Source organism: Anoplophora glabripennis, unplaced genomic scaffold (assembly GCF_000390285.2).
Source record: "Anoplophora glabripennis isolate ALB-LARVAE unplaced genomic scaffold, Agla_2.0 scaffold321, whole genome shotgun sequence".
Classification (NCBI taxonomy): domain Eukaryota; kingdom Metazoa; phylum Arthropoda; class Insecta; order Coleoptera; family Cerambycidae; genus Anoplophora; species Anoplophora glabripennis.
The window spans coordinates 331727-348272 of record NW_019416407.1 but is presented as its reverse complement, the minus strand read 5'-3'; the positions used below and the strand labels follow the sequence as shown (position 1 = coordinate 348272).

At 34.5% G+C, this 16546-nt stretch overlaps 1 protein-coding gene across 11 annotated transcripts in view; it reads left to right on the top strand.

Annotated features, from left to right (window-relative positions):
• LOC108912850 overlaps nt 1-16546 on the top strand; it is an 88781-nt gene that overhangs the window by 71571 nt on the left and 664 nt on the right. For 8 of the 11 annotated variants that reach the window (XM_018718251.1, XM_018718252.1, XM_018718261.1 and 5 more), the window contains 8 exons: nt 1843-2010; nt 13603-14050; nt 14106-14398; nt 14449-14920; nt 14991-15254; nt 15307-15529; nt 15631-15782; nt 15844-16493. In XM_018718251.1, coding sequence (XP_018573767.1) covers nt 1843-2010; nt 13603-14050; nt 14106-14398; nt 14449-14920; nt 14991-15254; nt 15307-15529; nt 15631-15782; nt 15844-16493 — 2670 coding nt within the window. Of the gene's footprint in view, nt 1-1842; nt 2011-8458; nt 8525-13602; nt 14051-14105; nt 14399-14448; nt 14921-14990; nt 15255-15306; nt 15530-15630; nt 15783-15843; nt 16494-16546 lie in introns of those variants that run through there. The other 3 variants (XM_018718254.1, XM_018718253.1, XM_018718262.1) reach the window with 3 other exon arrangements.

Below are 16546 nucleotides of genomic sequence, written 5' to 3'. Positions count from 1 at the left end.
TAAAAGATCCAGGCGAGCTATCGATTCAGTCAGCGGTTCCAAAAATCTTATATTGCGCACATCTTTCCATTTGTATTAATTTTTCCTTTACATATAGACTCCCTCGAAATATCTGTTTATAATGTTCTCAGCCGACAATCTGCAATGAACACTCAACTGAATTAGTTGCAAGCAATGCAACGCGGTTTCAAATTGATCTGACGACGGATCGTCTTAGCCTTAAATTCCACGAAGCACCTTGTTTTCGAGATTCTACAAAGTTAAGTCCTTGCAATTACTTGCACTACAATTACGTCAATAGTTAGTGGCTTATTTCGCTCTCTTAATTAACCGACTATACGTTCTCTAACTTGGTAAATTGGCAGTAACTTGTCCTCGGTGTTAGTTCGAACACTGGTAGTTTTTGTCGATACTGGTAACGATGTATACCTAATAAGGAGCCCGATGGATAATACGAACATTAAAAAGTCATTATTAAAGTCATTTTATACTAATAAAATGAATACACTAAGTAGAAAAAACTTGAAATTTTATAAAAATGTCTGTTGCATAAATAAATTAAATCCAATAATAGTTACAAAACACAACTGGTTATCAGGTCCGTCAAGTTGAAACATTATATTTTAAATACTCAGTAATTCTTAAGTTAATTTGTACTGCATAATGTAATTTTTGTGCTCTATTAATTTTTGAGATATTTTGAACACTACAATGTGTCGCAAACTTGAGACTCTTACATCGAATTTAACAATTTTAAGTGTTCAAATATTTACGCATATTTCTTATAGTTTTACGATTTCATCATTATTTATTTAAAAAAGAAACACATCATTTGAAAATAAATTAAATTTAATTTGATAAGAAAACTAGTTTCCATCTGTTAGATCATCCTTTCTAAAAAAGTGAAGGTTCACAAAACAGAATACTTTCATGAATTAACACATTCATCAATCAAACTGTAAAAGAAATTGTATATTTATACATAACAATAAACAGCTAAATTGTTGGTGCTAATTAAAAATGGGTTGAAAAATGTTCCTTCTTCTCAAATTTGTTTTCAATCTTCTGATACAATAATTACAATTATTTACTCCTCACTGCTATAAATTCAGGAATGTGACTGGTAAATCGCTCATACCTTTTAAGGAAAAAATAAAAATGGCTCTGAATGCGAATACCAATCATACTTTATCCGAGAATTATCTACATTACAATCAGTGCATATTGACATGTATCGATAGGTATCTGTTGTGTTTATCAATAACAATTAATGCTAATACATTAATCTAAAGATTGTGTTTTCGTCATATCAATGTCATATTTTCTCGCATTTATCTTTGACAGTATCGAGATAACTTTTGTCAAATCAATGTAGATGATAAAATAATTAAATTCAATTTGTCTGGTATATACGAATTAGTACTAACATATCTTTTTAAAGGAATTCATTCCTAAAGATTTAGTAAAGTAATAAGTGCTTTTATGAAGATTATAACGATAAACAAAAATAATATGACCTTCTATATCCATAACTTCAGGAGATTGTTTATCTGATTAATTCTGACAACTCAAGACTACTGATTTTCTAGAGATTTTCCGGAGTTTAAAAAGATATCGCATTGATTCAATGTTAAAAAATGATTCAAAAAGCAAACTCTCTATGTTTATGGTTTCCTTTTTTTCAAATTTTCACGTATATAGAAAGCTCCTTCGAAAGAATCCGAAAGAATCAACGTAATTTTTAAGCGTTAGCTGCTGGTGGCAGTCAGAAAGTACGTCCCGTGAAATATTACCGATTGTTCTAAGCATACGTGTTTGTAATGGCATCTTGTTTTATTGTAGATTGAAAGGGAAGTTATACTGTCAAGCACTGACAAGAATTCCAAAATCCCCATCCTTCACGACTACAAGAAGCGGACAAAAGCTTCAGTAGCACCAGACGCCCCACCCAAACAGATGGCTGCCTGGACTCAAGGACAAATTCAAAACCACCAAATATTGCCGGATCAGGTAAATATACGCAAATATGTAATAGAGGGAGTAAAATTATTTTTATGTCTTTGATGGTTTAGTAGCTTGAATAATTTCTCTCTCGGATCACTCCTAACTATATTTTAGGAATATACAGGGTGATTCACAAATGGTGACCAAAAATGAAATTATATAGGAAGGATGTTCCAATCTTGGAAACTCTTAAAAACATTATAATTTTTCCACTATTTAAACTAATTGATCAATGTATTGCTCCAACATATTTCCTACAGCTTACTAGTTATCCAAGATTATTCCTGTTTTTAACAAGGGTGAGAGAGATGATGTAGCTTATCTAACTACCGACAAGCACATTAGTCATCATTTTAATGATTTTTTTTGAGTAAATGCTCAAAAATACTTGTAATTGTAATATAATTTGTTCGAAATTTATTGTTGCTTGAATGCGATGCAAAGTATTTTATTCTTTCTTCTAACTACTCAGATTGTCAAAGTTGCTATCGCAGCCACTATGTAATTTTAAAAAGCATTATATTCGAATATCGAAGTGTGTTCTTAGTTCGTTTTTTAAGTTTTACTCGAAAATCAGCCTTTTTTCGAAAAACATAAGAGTGTAGTAATTTGTAGAAAATTGAAAGACGGATCCGAAAATATTATGGTTGTTACCGTGAAGCAGTGGCGTACTATTTTATTTAGAAAAATATGTCACCGATACCCTGTACCTCCGCCACTGGAGCTTGTAAATTTTACGAAAAGCCCTCAGATTTTGGAAAATGTTTACATAAATAAATATGCCCAATTTCAAATTATTTCACTTACCAGTTTTTAAATTATTTAAAAAAATTAAAAATATTATTTGAAATTTCTAGATAAAAACTTTATAGAAAATACTTCTCTTAAAATTCAGTAAAGAATACGAGACTCCATTTTTGGTCATCATTTGTGAATCACCTTGTATATAGGGAGTCCCTGTGAAAACAGCGTCTTTACCAGAGATTTAGCGATTCGGAAAATTGGAACAGTTGGGAAAAATCTATTGTTTCATTGTTTATGCTGAAGCTACACAATTGAAAAATAAAAAAAAATAGAAGAAATTCGGCATTTCAAATAAACTTATCAAACAATTTTTGAATCAGAAATCTCAAGCTATAGGACTCGTTTTTTGAAATGCCCTGTATAAATTAATATTTACCTATAAGGTAATATGAAAAATCTATTTTAATAGGAAGCCATAAAAAACTTGTTAGCTATACTGAACATTTAAAGTTCTACAAAAAGAAAAACAACTAAAAATGCTGTACAGGCAATTTAAGCAGCATAAAAAGTCTAGTAATTGCACGTCACATTGTTTAAAAATGTACTTCAAAGAACCTCTTTCCCACTTTACAGTTTATGTTTAATAATATTCAAACTGTTAAGAAACTAGGCACCAATGCCACACCCTATATAATTATTTTGACACGTTTTTCTCTCATTTGAATACACTGTACGAAAAAATCAATTAAATCAAGCTAAGCAACCTTTATACAGATAAGCATTATATAAAACTATCTAATACCTTTTGCACGATTCTAAATGTTATTTAAAGGCTTTTATAACCATAAATTCAATAAACATGGTTCGAGAAAGTTAATTTAAAAATTGCCATTTACCTTATTTCTCGACTAGTCTCTAAGCATGAGTATGTATGTTTGTTTAAGTTTGTTACCTAAAGGTACAACTATAAACCCTATTTTTCAAATTATAATGTTAATAATTCACCATTTGTTGTGTTATTACTACGGCTCTTACAAAAGACTAACATTCAAGCTGACGAAATTAAATTAAAAAATAATGAACTTCGTATCCCATTAATTTTTTTACTGTCAGTCATGGAAAAATACCTAAAAAAATTATGTCGTAATAGTTAAAAATTTTATATCCACATAAGTTATATCGCTGAATACATACATTATAAAAAGTGTCATAGACCTATCTTGTAAAAAATATACCTAGTCACATAAAATATTCATTTAAAATTCCTCTGAATATATCGTCTATAAAAAATAACGCGAAGTACGCCACCATTCATTTGAATATAAGCGTTTCTGTCTGGGGTATGACTTGTAGTATTTTTTATTCATTTACCGGTGAGCTTGCGAGAGTATGACTCTACATTTTGATTTAGAAAGTGAGTTTGACGCTTTACCTGTCGTTGCAGTCTCCCATTGACTTCACAGTTTTTGCAGACTTGTTTACGTAACAATTTTTTTAATCATAAACGTAATTAGTACGGAATATTTTAGAGCAACATAAATGTTTATGTTGACGTATTTGAGTCGCGTAGCTACGAAAACTGGCAACTTTGTTAAAACTTATTGAGGACCTCTTGAGTCGTACATGGTTTTGAATAGTTGTGGCCGCAGATATAGCGCCGTCTACTTTTTTGTTTCAATTTTTGTCGTAAACAGAATTATTACTAGTTCAATTTTAGGTACGTCCTTTGATTTTTATTGTTTAACAAATGTTAGGCGAGGTCATTTAGTTCTCTGACTTCTTACTATTAAAAGTTTTCTTTTGTGTTCATCTAGAATCTGTGCATTAATAAGTGCGAATAAACTCACTAAAATAGCACACATTTATGTATAACGAATTGGATAGCACTTATTAAAAAAGTTAAGCTGGATAGAACCAGCGGTAATCAGCGGTTCCAGAAATGTTTCTTCTTGATATTGTGGTAGTTAGTAGATATTAAAAATATTATTCTGTTTGCAAAAAATAGTTTTCAGTAAAAATCAGGTATCAAAAAAAAACACCTTCTTCAACATATATGGGATTTGTGTGGTTCTAGAGGTGTCCACCCTGTATCTCACAAACGTCTAGGTGTCAGGGCATGGCATTCTAATTCCACTCTACACGAGTTACTCCTATTCTTGGAAATCGAATCACGTACCATCAGCACACGCGATTGTTTAGGTAACTAGATATTTGATAACTACAGGCTCATTACCTTCTAGACTCATGTAGAAAGCTTGACATTGTTAAGCCATCGTGATAAAACAATACGGAATAGTCCGTTCAGCAATAACGCTAGAATTTTATAATTTACGGTCGATTTATGTACAATATTTTAATCCACGATCCTACAGTTAACAGTTTGCGAATAATAGAAAAATTAAAAACAGTTTTTGATATACATGATGCCAGTTTTTCGGTTATTTCAGCCTTGTTTCCCTTGGTTATGATAAGTTTTTCCCTTCCTGAGAAGTTTTGTAAAAAAATTAGCCTGCAAAATTTAGAACATTTGTAGGAAAGTGAAGAAACAGTTGACACGATTAGTATGTATAGCATATATGAGATAAATAAAGTTTTTAGTCTTTTTAAGCATCAATTTGTTTTAATCCTCCTTAAGTTCGTAAACACCCCGTGTAGAACTATACTATACATACAGTTATTATGAACCATCGACTAATCAGTTTTAAACATTATATTTGACTTGTTTTTATTTCTATACGCAATCCCTATGGACAACCTGTTTTCCAAAACATATTTTTAGTTGGTAGGTTTTAGCTTAGTTTGGTAACTAACAGTGCTTTCAGCGCGACTCGTAGCTTGCGGAAAGCCATTACCCAGATGGAAATTTCAACTTAATTAAAGTAATAAACGTGAGGGTGATTACCCTTCAAGTAGTGCACTAATCATTAACGATTTGACTATCGTGGTGAATTACAGTCGATTAATGTGAGATGCGGATTTTATCGCTTGCTCGCATGGAACATTGTTTCGCAACACGATGGACATGTTTATTGAAATGCAAATCGGAGGAGGATATTGGAGACGAAGCATTGAGTGGTTCAAAAAACCACGTAAAAACAAATTTTGTGCATTGTTTCACGTTAACATGCATTTGCGTAAATATGACAATAAAATCTTTATTTATATCCGCAATTTCAGCTCACAAATTTAATTTACACATGTTAGGTGTGTGTTTTTGTATTGTAGTTTGTATTTTTCAAAAATTTTTTGAAGATTACGTGGTATTTCAAATTGTATTTCGAATAAAATATGTTATTTTTGTTATTTAACGAGGATGTACGGCATTTTATTGCAATAAATAAATCTACAGTATTAAAAAATTAAGCAAAGAAAAAAATAATTTAAGAATATGATTTAGAACATTAGGAAGACCAATACTAGAAAGAAAAATAAGATAAGATCCGCAATGGGTCTAGAGAAAATAAGTGAAAACGAGCACAAGCAGTTAATGAATTATGAAATAGAAAAGATACTGGGAAAACAAAATATTGTAGGAATTATTAAATCGATGAAACTTAGATGATATCGACACATGCATTGAAGAAAAAGAAGGCAGCATGATAACCACGATTGAATGAAATTTAGTGTATAATAGAGGCAGGGAAATCACAAGAAGCAGGTATATAGAACAGTGTTTATGAAAGACAACAAAGGATTGACGGTAGAACAGTGGATGAAACAAAAACAACAAAGGAAAAGAATGGAGAAGTGGAGAAAATAGATTACAAAACAAAAATTGACGAGGCACCAAGAGAAAGCAGTAAAGATTGATCCGCCTAGCAGATAAGATAATTTCAGTTCTAACTAAAAAACAGGTACAATTTTTTATGAAAGATTATTCAAACACTTCTCTAAAGAATGTGATGACATTGACAGTGGTGATGCCACTATTGGGTATACCAACCCCTAACGTAAATGTGAATTTTCCACATCGAATCACAAATTTCTTCAGTTCAACGTATTCTCAACAGAGACAATTTCATAGCAATAGCGGCTCGTGACATCGTGAATAGGTGAAGCCCGTGGTTGGTTTACTCAGTAGGCAATAAAGTAAGGCAATAAAGCAGTTTTTTGAACACCTTGTACAATACTAAGTGAAAAATACACTGCAAAGCTGGTTCCTTAAAATTATTTTTTTTATTGCTAATATTAAATTTCTACGCTAAGCCTGCATTTTCACTAAAATTGAAATATCTCACAAACAATAAGTACTAGGTATGCAGAACCTTTAATAAAGTTCACCTATTTTTTTTTTATTAAAAATGCAGTAAAATACAGGGTGTTCCATTTAAAAATACATAATTTTGATATGGTACGCTTTTCCTGGACATTCTTGTATATTTCAAAATATTTTTAAAATGTAGCAGTAATCAAATTACTTATACCCACCTAAACAGGTTTCTACAACATTTGCCGTTTGGACCCTAGCCACCGAGGTGTTACTGGTGGCCCACCCTGTATTATGCCGCGCAGATGGTATCGGCGAGATATTCAAACAAACAATTATTTTGATTTTTGATAAATGTAATAGATAATTGGAAATTAGTTAAACTGTTTATTTAGGTTAATAGTAGCATAGTAGGTATTAAAATACAGGGTCGGAAAGTCCACATGGTTCATCGGCCGTTAAGTGAGAGCGATAAAGGAAGTCATAGAAATCCGTGCGATTGAGAAAGATGGTTATAATGAAGGCGTCTAATAGTCACCGCAAATTTCGCCTTTCCACAAATAAGATCCACTTCTTCGAGGTCCGAAAGTTTATGTAGTGTATCAATGTATGGTGGAATTGTGTATCTTATATATGCCTACAGAAAAGTCCGCGATGGCAAATGTCTATATGTTAAAGATAACATACTATCTATATCCATTTTAATACTTTAAAAAATTGGCAATTATAAAGCGGTAATGTAAAAGCAAATACGGTATTAATCATTATCATTTTAAATATGTTAGAAGCTTTAAGCATTTCATGCACATTATTTTACTCTTTTACACCATATAATTTAAATGAATATTTTAGGAGTAATCGCAAAAAAATTATGGACGCGAGAATAAAATTCAAGCGCCTCGCTTCGCTTGATGTGATCGCCGACCCTCCCCTATGCACCGTCTTGCCTACTGTTTAGCTAATAAGCCGAACGATAACGCGCGCGTGATTCTTTAATAAACTGACTTGGAGCGAATGGAGGTGACGACTGACGACTGTTTTCTTTCTGGGTGTTGTTGGAAATTGCGTTCAATATTTTAAGGTCACATTTTTGTTTTGTATTTGTTTTCTTTAGATAGTTAGATACCTAACTACTTACTTTATTATACTTATACTTACTTACAAACTATTCTCAGTTTGAAATTCCTCTCCTGTACGGTCGTGAATTAAAATCCAGAACCCAGAAACACCCCGTACACGTATATCAAGTGCAAACATCCAAATATGATAATTAACATGCGTCGTAACAACAATATACCTTATACATTTTAATAAGTGTTTATATTACGGCCGTGCGGCTCAGTCCGTTCCGGCGGTTTTTTCCCCATTGTTTTCCCACTGTACTCGACTGTCTGATTGCACTTCTTCGGAAAGATTATTATCACCGGGAAACGGCGGTGTTCTTGGTAGATGGCAGCACACTGGGGACGTGTGTGGACGTTCGCTCAGTAACTATTGTTAAGTTCGCTACGGTGCGCGCTCAGTATAATTCCTTTAGGCATGGTAGAGTTCGCCTTGCACCCAGAATCCGTAAGTCTGTTCAGATTACTCACTCTAATTTGCACGATTTATGAAATAGAACGCTCGCTTTGTGGATCCGCAGTGCGATTATTGCCGTTGTTACGTAATTTTTTTGAATTCGTTGAAGTGTCAATAGCCCGGGGTACAGGGTGAGTCGAGAAATTTTGACACCGGTCGGCTGTAACCTTGTAGAGGTTACGACCTTTGGGAACGGTATGGCACGCTGATTTTCATAATAATTCATTTTTGTTTTTCTTAATTGTCACCATCCTCGAAATAACTTTCAAACTAAATATGACAGATATAGTTTCGACCATTCGTTGAAGCATGACGAAATCTATCTTCTGCACAGATATATTTTTTAACAGAACTCTGTATTTTTGATACAGACAATTCGATTTTAAAATATGTTGGAATCAATCTTTTATAGTTTGCGAGATATTCGCAGTTTTCAATACTGCTGTTGCTATCTTCACGTTCAAATATGGATGCCGCGAAATAATGTAATTTTCAAAACTAAAATGAACTGTGAATACGTTCTTAAAATTCTCATCAACTGTATAAAGCCAATTATGAAGGAGCTTCAGCCAATCCATATGGAAAATGCTGATTTAACACAATATTTTTTTTACTCATTTTGGATGCTGTTTTAAACGGATGGTCTGTATCTTGTAAATTTAAAATATATCTCTTAAAAAGTTAGAAATTCTGTACTGTTTCTAAATTTATTATTAGTTTCTCAACAATTTGTAGATCTAAATAATTGAGACGGTAGAATACTTGTACAATATATTTTCTTGAGCAAAATAATTCTAACTTCAATCACATAAACATTTAAAAGCGAAGAGAAAAATGAAAATAATTAAAATTCAAAAATGTCATTCATTTATTTAAAGATTTATTACTGTAGCACTGAAAGTTACACAACTACATATACAGGGTCGGAAAGTCCCCATGGTTCATCCGCCGTTACGTGAGAGCGATAAGATCCACTTCTTATTTGTGGAAGGGCGAAATGGGCTGTGACTATTAGACGCCTTCATTATAGCCATCTTTCTCTATCGCACGGATTTCTATGACTTACTTTATCGCTCTCACGTAACGGAGGATAAACCATGGAGACTTTCCGACCCTGTATGATCTATTCAAAACAGAGTATTACTAGAGAAAGTTATTACAGTTGTAGTCGAAATAATATAGTGGTTTCTCCACTATACGAGATGATCACAAATAGTATACAAAAAATTGTAAAAAATGGTACAAATTTCTGTTCTCATTTTTCTACAGCTCAATATTAACGGAGTTGCATAAATTCATTAATGGTTCCTTATTTTTTTTAGTTAACCGATTTTTTTGAAATTTGATAGATTTACTATTAGTAAAAACTGCCCCCACGAAAGAATCCATATTCTTAAAACCCTAAATGGTTAAATAGCCTTTTTTACTGCAAAATTGATCATAACTTATTCGGATTTCTTTAATTGAACGTTAAAATCGTTTTAGATTGAATTTTTAATATCGAAAACAGTTAAATATATGTTTTCTATGGACTTTTTGAAAAATTTTAAGACTAATGTAAAAAAATATATGACAAATTTGAAATCGATATTTCAACAGCCAGCTATAAAAGCTATTACAATTTCTAATATCAACTATGGACTAAGGCAAATTTGGCCAAATCTAAACGTTTATAATATGTGATCCGTTACTTATAAAACACCCTGTATAACACAATATGGAATTAAATATCTAAAACCTTGAAACCCTTGTATATTTTTAGAGGTCCAAAGAATTTTTGAGCATTCGAGCTCTATTCTTTCTGTAATTCTAATTCAAAACCTTGCAGGTTTAAGCAACTAAAGAAACTTACACTTGCCGAGTCTGACGAAAAAAAAGAAGCAGTCCATCTTATCAAGTTACTTCCTTATAACTTTGTTACTCGTCTGATTTTTATGTATGAGCGTCGAAAATGTCCCACACGTACCCCGAAGCGTTATGCTGTATTTATACACCATAACTCGTTGCATTTACATGCTAGCTTCACTATAAAAGAATATACCTAATATTTAACTGTAATATGTACAGCAACACTAAATGAATTTAGAATAATGATGTGGCAACGGCACGCATACCGAGTGACAGGACGGGAGTAGACGTCTATCGGCCTTTCTTCTACGAGACGAGCAAACAAAAACCACCCGAGGAGTCCTTCTGTCGTCAGATATAGTCCTCTTCGACGAAGTAAATAGACGCATCGATAAATTGGTATATCGTTTTACCCCCTAGACATCAGTCAGTCCGTGAAATGTGTTTAGATCTAAGATTTGCCGTGCTAGCCATAATGCAGCGGTTCCGAACATTTTTTCACGTAGAATCAGTCGGGGTAACCGCATTCAGTGGATAAGTGCGTATACAGGGTGTTAATGAACTTATGTCAAATATTTTTGCCGCACGGATTTGTGTTGAGTAAAATGTAATTTTAAAATCTGCCTTACCTCAACATTGTAAAGAGACACCTTTTGAGAACTGTTGGTTTTCATAGATGTTCGATGTACCCGCCATTTGCTTGCGCACAAGCTTCGGCGCGACGTATCCAATTCGCTCGCACGCGTTGCAACATTGCCACGTCCTCTTGAATCGTATTACAAGCTTCAGCAATATGATGTTACAGTTGGTTGATGTCACGAACTTCCGTGGAAGACACACCACTTTCCACATATTCCACAAAAAGAAGTCTAAAGGGGTGAGGTCCGGGGAGGGAATATCATAATATTCGCGATTGCGCCATTTTCATAACAAAATTTGAAAATACGGCTATTAAATGTAATCTCGAAAAACAGCACAGCAATCATTACAACAATGTATTACAAATTGACTTTCGAATACAGACCGGCTTCATAAGAAACCTACAAACTCGTAAAAAGTGTTACATAATTTTTTTGTAAGTACTCGCCGCGACATGTACCTATTTCAGCAGTTCCAAAACAGTTTTAAACACATATTTAATTAGCCTTTTTCTCTATGACCTTAAACTTCCGATACAAGTTTGTGACATCAGTTAATTCAGTTTTTGCTCCTTTTTCGCCCCTTTAAATTTTTGACATAAATTCATTAACACCCTGTATATTAACCCCTTTCATTCATCGTCACTTTAAGGTTAAAAGTCAGGCAGAAACTAAAACCCATAGGCATTACACTAGAGATATGGAACTGAGTAAATATGAAAGTAAGCAATTTCTTTAAAATATAAATGTACGAGTACGTTTTGTATAAAAGTTGTTTAATCTGTTGACTTTAACAAAAATGTATTTGAGGTTAACTACAAATTTGGAAGAAGATTTGTGGAATAAAATTTGAGGTGTGAAAATTCGATTGGCAAAAATAGAATATTTATTTTAATAATTACTAACTTATTACAATAATACGAAGGAGCATTTTTGGATCCGCTAGCTCCATCGAAAACTCGACTGGCTCTGTGATTATACAATTTTCATCTGCAGCTCTTATATGTTACCACAATGTAAATTAACTCATTTGTTATTGTATTGATTGATGGGCCATATTAATATATTTATTTACAATTATTATAATGGCCCAGAAAAAATATCTTTTGACAAAAGAAGACTCCAGGAAAATAAACGCCTTGCCGCAAAACTGATAATAACCTATAACTTCAAAAAACAAAACAAATTAGCACGGCGTGCTATTTACGGCTACAACTATTCACCTCTTTCTATGTAGGTTCCAGAAGATCTCAATAAGTTTTCAACAATTTCAGTGGTTTTGATGATTGACCCAAATTGAAGCTTATGAATTACTTAGCAAAGAATCTAGTAACAGAAAAGTCTTCTGAAGTAGTAACTATTCAAAAAAATTAAATTAAATATTATCTCCAATTTCTTGGAATATATGTTTGTTTTGGAATTAATAGAGATATATCTCAAAATATGAAGGGTACAAGAAAATGCAGCACTTTATTTTGACAATTATTAGGAGTTTTTTGTAAAAACTTTCCATATATTTGTAAATATGGCATGAAATACAGTTCCCCTTACTACCACATCTTGTTAATTTGAATAAATCTATCACCTTAGTTAACTGTTAACTTGATATTGGTTGCGAATAATACAATATTACGTTAGTTTTCATTCATTTGTGTAATCCTCATGCCTAAGAAAAATACATAAAACTAAGGAACGGTAAAGTGTAGAGCTGCCAGCGGCTATACGTTTCCGGTTTACATCCACCGCCGGAAGTGTAGTGGCTTTTGTTTATCTAGGTACTTATGTGGTATATGCAAATACCCATTAAAATTATAACGTTGGCTTAGGTTATGACTTGCCTTTACCGGCAAGCAGATGCTTACACTAAAAGGACTACAGTACTATTTTAAATTAGTTAATTATGTTAATCATTACATCTACTGTGGTGTGGTTTTTCGGAATGTTATGCTACGGCTATACACCGTCAATTTCAGACTTATATCGCAGTTCCTTAGCCTTAGTTACGAATTTTTCACATGCTCCTGTTGATCTGGGGCTAGGCCCGTGGGGGTGGACCCGATATCAAAACCCCTAGGCCCGCCCTGATGTTGATTTCGGTTTTTATTGTTAGTCCTAAGACCGTTACAGTAGTAATCCTCTCTCAGTGACGTTGGAAAAGTACACGAAAAATAAGTATCATGTCTTCATTAAGTAAAATTCTTTATTTATATCCACTTTTTTTATTCTACACAATTTCTTGCATTGAATTGTGCAGCTCAACCGTTTAATTGCAACTAAAGAAATGCTCGATATCCTGCACCCACGACATACTTTCAAAGGATAGAAAGCGAAAAAATAAGTATCGTTTTAATACCGTAGGTGATTTATTTATACCTCGATCGATCCGTATATGATTTATTTTACTAATAAATCGTCCTGTAACCCAGTTTCTCTTTCAACAATAGTTTCCAGACGAAATAATGTGCGCAAGATTGCGATTACTTTATTTTCTCACCCTACTGACCACCATGAATGATAATTATAGTTCTTGTAGTGTTAATATTATGTTATAAATCTTCAAACCAACTGACTTTGCAATTTCAGACCCATTCTGGTCTGATTCAAACCATCCAACAAAGCGCCGATCCCAGTGGCGCTACCTACAGGGCAACGTACCACCCCATTCAAGAATACTACAATGGGCCGAACCCGAATACTACAGGAGCGGTGCCAAGATCCTCGTGGCACACCACTGTGGATCCCAATAAGCCCGCACCAAGGCCTATGCAACCCACCGATGATTTTCATAATCCCCAAACTGTCTCAGTACAAATAGAATGTAAAGACCAAGTTCCAAAGGAACAGAAAAACCCTAAGTCCATGACCAAAACCTACCACACCATAAAGGATATTATATCGAATAGATTTAAGAGCAGCAGGGAAATCGAAGAGAAAACTGAAGAGACTGGACTCAATAACAATGCGGATGAAACGAGGAAGACTCAAATTGGCACCGCGGAAGAACAAGAGAAGAAACCACCGTGTGACCAAGGTAAAGAAGTAATACGTTTTGATTTATCACTTATCTGAAACATTTTAATTTTTAGTTGGTTATCAAAAACAACCCATGCAGCAATATCAGTACAACCAGCACTACATCCAGCAACATATGCTTGCTCAACAAGCCCAACAACAGTACCAGCAGCAGCTGAAAAGTCACCACCAGTACAATCAGCAGCTGGCCCAAGCGCGATCACAAGAAATGTTAACTCCCCGTCCAGAAGAACAGTTATACTACCAAAGCAATTACCCAAATAATCCACCAAGAGGTGTGGGAAGATTTGTACAACAAACACCTAGCAGGGAACAGAATTTCGTCACGGTACAACCTCACGTACAGGTAAGCATTGGAAAAATCTAATGCCAAAATAATTAAATGTATTATTTCAGTTTCAGAATGGTAAAGAATCCCAACTGGAAGATCGCCGTGCGCTAACTGGTTCCGAACGTAGAAGCGCCCAACAACTCGAAAGAGATAATCTTAGACAAAGGAGTTTTGAAGCAAGAAGAGCGGCATCTCAACCTCAACTAGCATATGACGACGAAGTGAATCCTGAAGTCCAGAACAACAGACCTCCTCTTCAAGTGATTACTCCCGTTCGTAGAGGATCTCATGGAAACATCATGGAAGCTCAGATGAACCAAGAAATGGAGAAAGACAGCGACGACGGAGGATTTCTTAAACGAAAAGGATCCAGGGAGAGAAGACTAGATGCTCCTCCTCAACAGAAAGAAGGCAATATGCAAAATGAGAGTCAGTATTGTGAGAGTAAGAAAGAACACAAATCTCATTCTAAAGAGGACCCCAAAGTTACGGACGGTCTTCATGGAACCCCTAGAAGAAAACTGGAAGGGGAAATAGGTAATTTTTGCGCCATAGAGAATTTTGACATATCTGTATACTTTTGCTTACAACAGTGTGTTTTTTTAAGGTAAAATTGAAGGAGTGTACAATGTTGGTCAAAGATCAACGAAAGTAGAAGACGAAACGAAAATACCAAAGAAAAATCCTAGCTCCGCGACAAGTTCTGACTATGATAAAACCGGAGGTCAGTCGTCGTCAAACGTGGATTCCGGTCGAGGTAGCGCAGCTTACAGCAGTGGAAGAAGACCTGGAGGCATTGATTTAAACGGAGAAACTTTCGATTCTGGACAGATGAATCCTGGAAATAACTATAGAGATGCTCATGGAACAGGTAAAATCGTAAAATACAATATTGTTGAGAGTTTATTTAACCATTCTTCTAGCTCATGATAATGAATGGGTGGATATTGTAGAAAACGAATTGAGGCACATCCTCGAGCCAAAACTCCATGAGTTGTCCCTTCAAGGAAAGAATGCAGGTGTCGCAAATTCAACATTTAGTGAAAGCATCTCCTCGATGACTCCACCATTGCCACCATTATCTCCTGGTGACCAATCGTCTCCTAACGAGACACCGAGAAATTCGGCTAGATACAAACATAGCAGGTAAAGCAAACAGTGAAGTAAATTCTAAATGTAGTGGTGAATTATAAGTTAATCTTAATGTTTGTTGATTTTGTATGGAAAAAGTTTTCTACAATTTTCAGTTTACCTTTTGGAAGTAAACCAGATTATGATGGTTACAAAGGAAAAGCGCACACACGAGAGGTACCCAGCAATTCTAGATGGAATAGTTCGTCTCAAAAACACAGAACAACCAAAAAGATGGATCATAGCACTTCACATAGAGGAAAACAAAGTAAGTACACTCCTGAAGAAGCTAGTAGCTCGTACAATCTAACTTGGTTTATATTTTGCAGTATTTGGATTGGAAAATCTCGATATCACTTCAACGACCACAAGGTCGATGGACTTGGAATCCATCCTGGACGGTCAAAGTGATTCAGAGGGAGACATGAGCACCACGGATGCGAGAACCATCAGAAAACAACTAGAAGGCCTAGAGATGATGTACTCAGAGGTGTTAAAGCTTCTAGGAGTCAACAAAAAACATACAGGACGTTACCAACCTTCAGATCCCCGATTTAGCAAGAGGAGATACGGAAGCATGTCTTCCCTGCCTTCTAGTTCGGTCAGCAGTAGACCGATAAGGGATAAAAGGAGAGCCACGGAAGAGAGAAAGAAAGTACGGGACATCAGAGGAATAAACAAGAGATTCCAGAGGTTGGAGTCTCACGTGGTGACTCTAGCTAGGTCTGTGGCTCATCTCTCATCGGAAATGAGAACGCAACATCTGATGATTCAGGAGATGGAGAATATACGTGGTGAAATAGCAGCTTTAAGGACCCAGACTAACATGTTGAATGTCAGATCACAGTCAGCTTCTAGGGCAGTTAGTTCGAAGGAACTACCCACACTGGCCAATCCTACTAGGGTGAAGAAGTTGACTAAGTTTTTTGGAGATGAGCCGCCATTGTTAAGATTATTTTTAAGGAAATTGGGATACGAGGTAAGTCGTACTTTCGATTAAGTCTTCTAGAAATGTCAGTGCTGATGAATTTA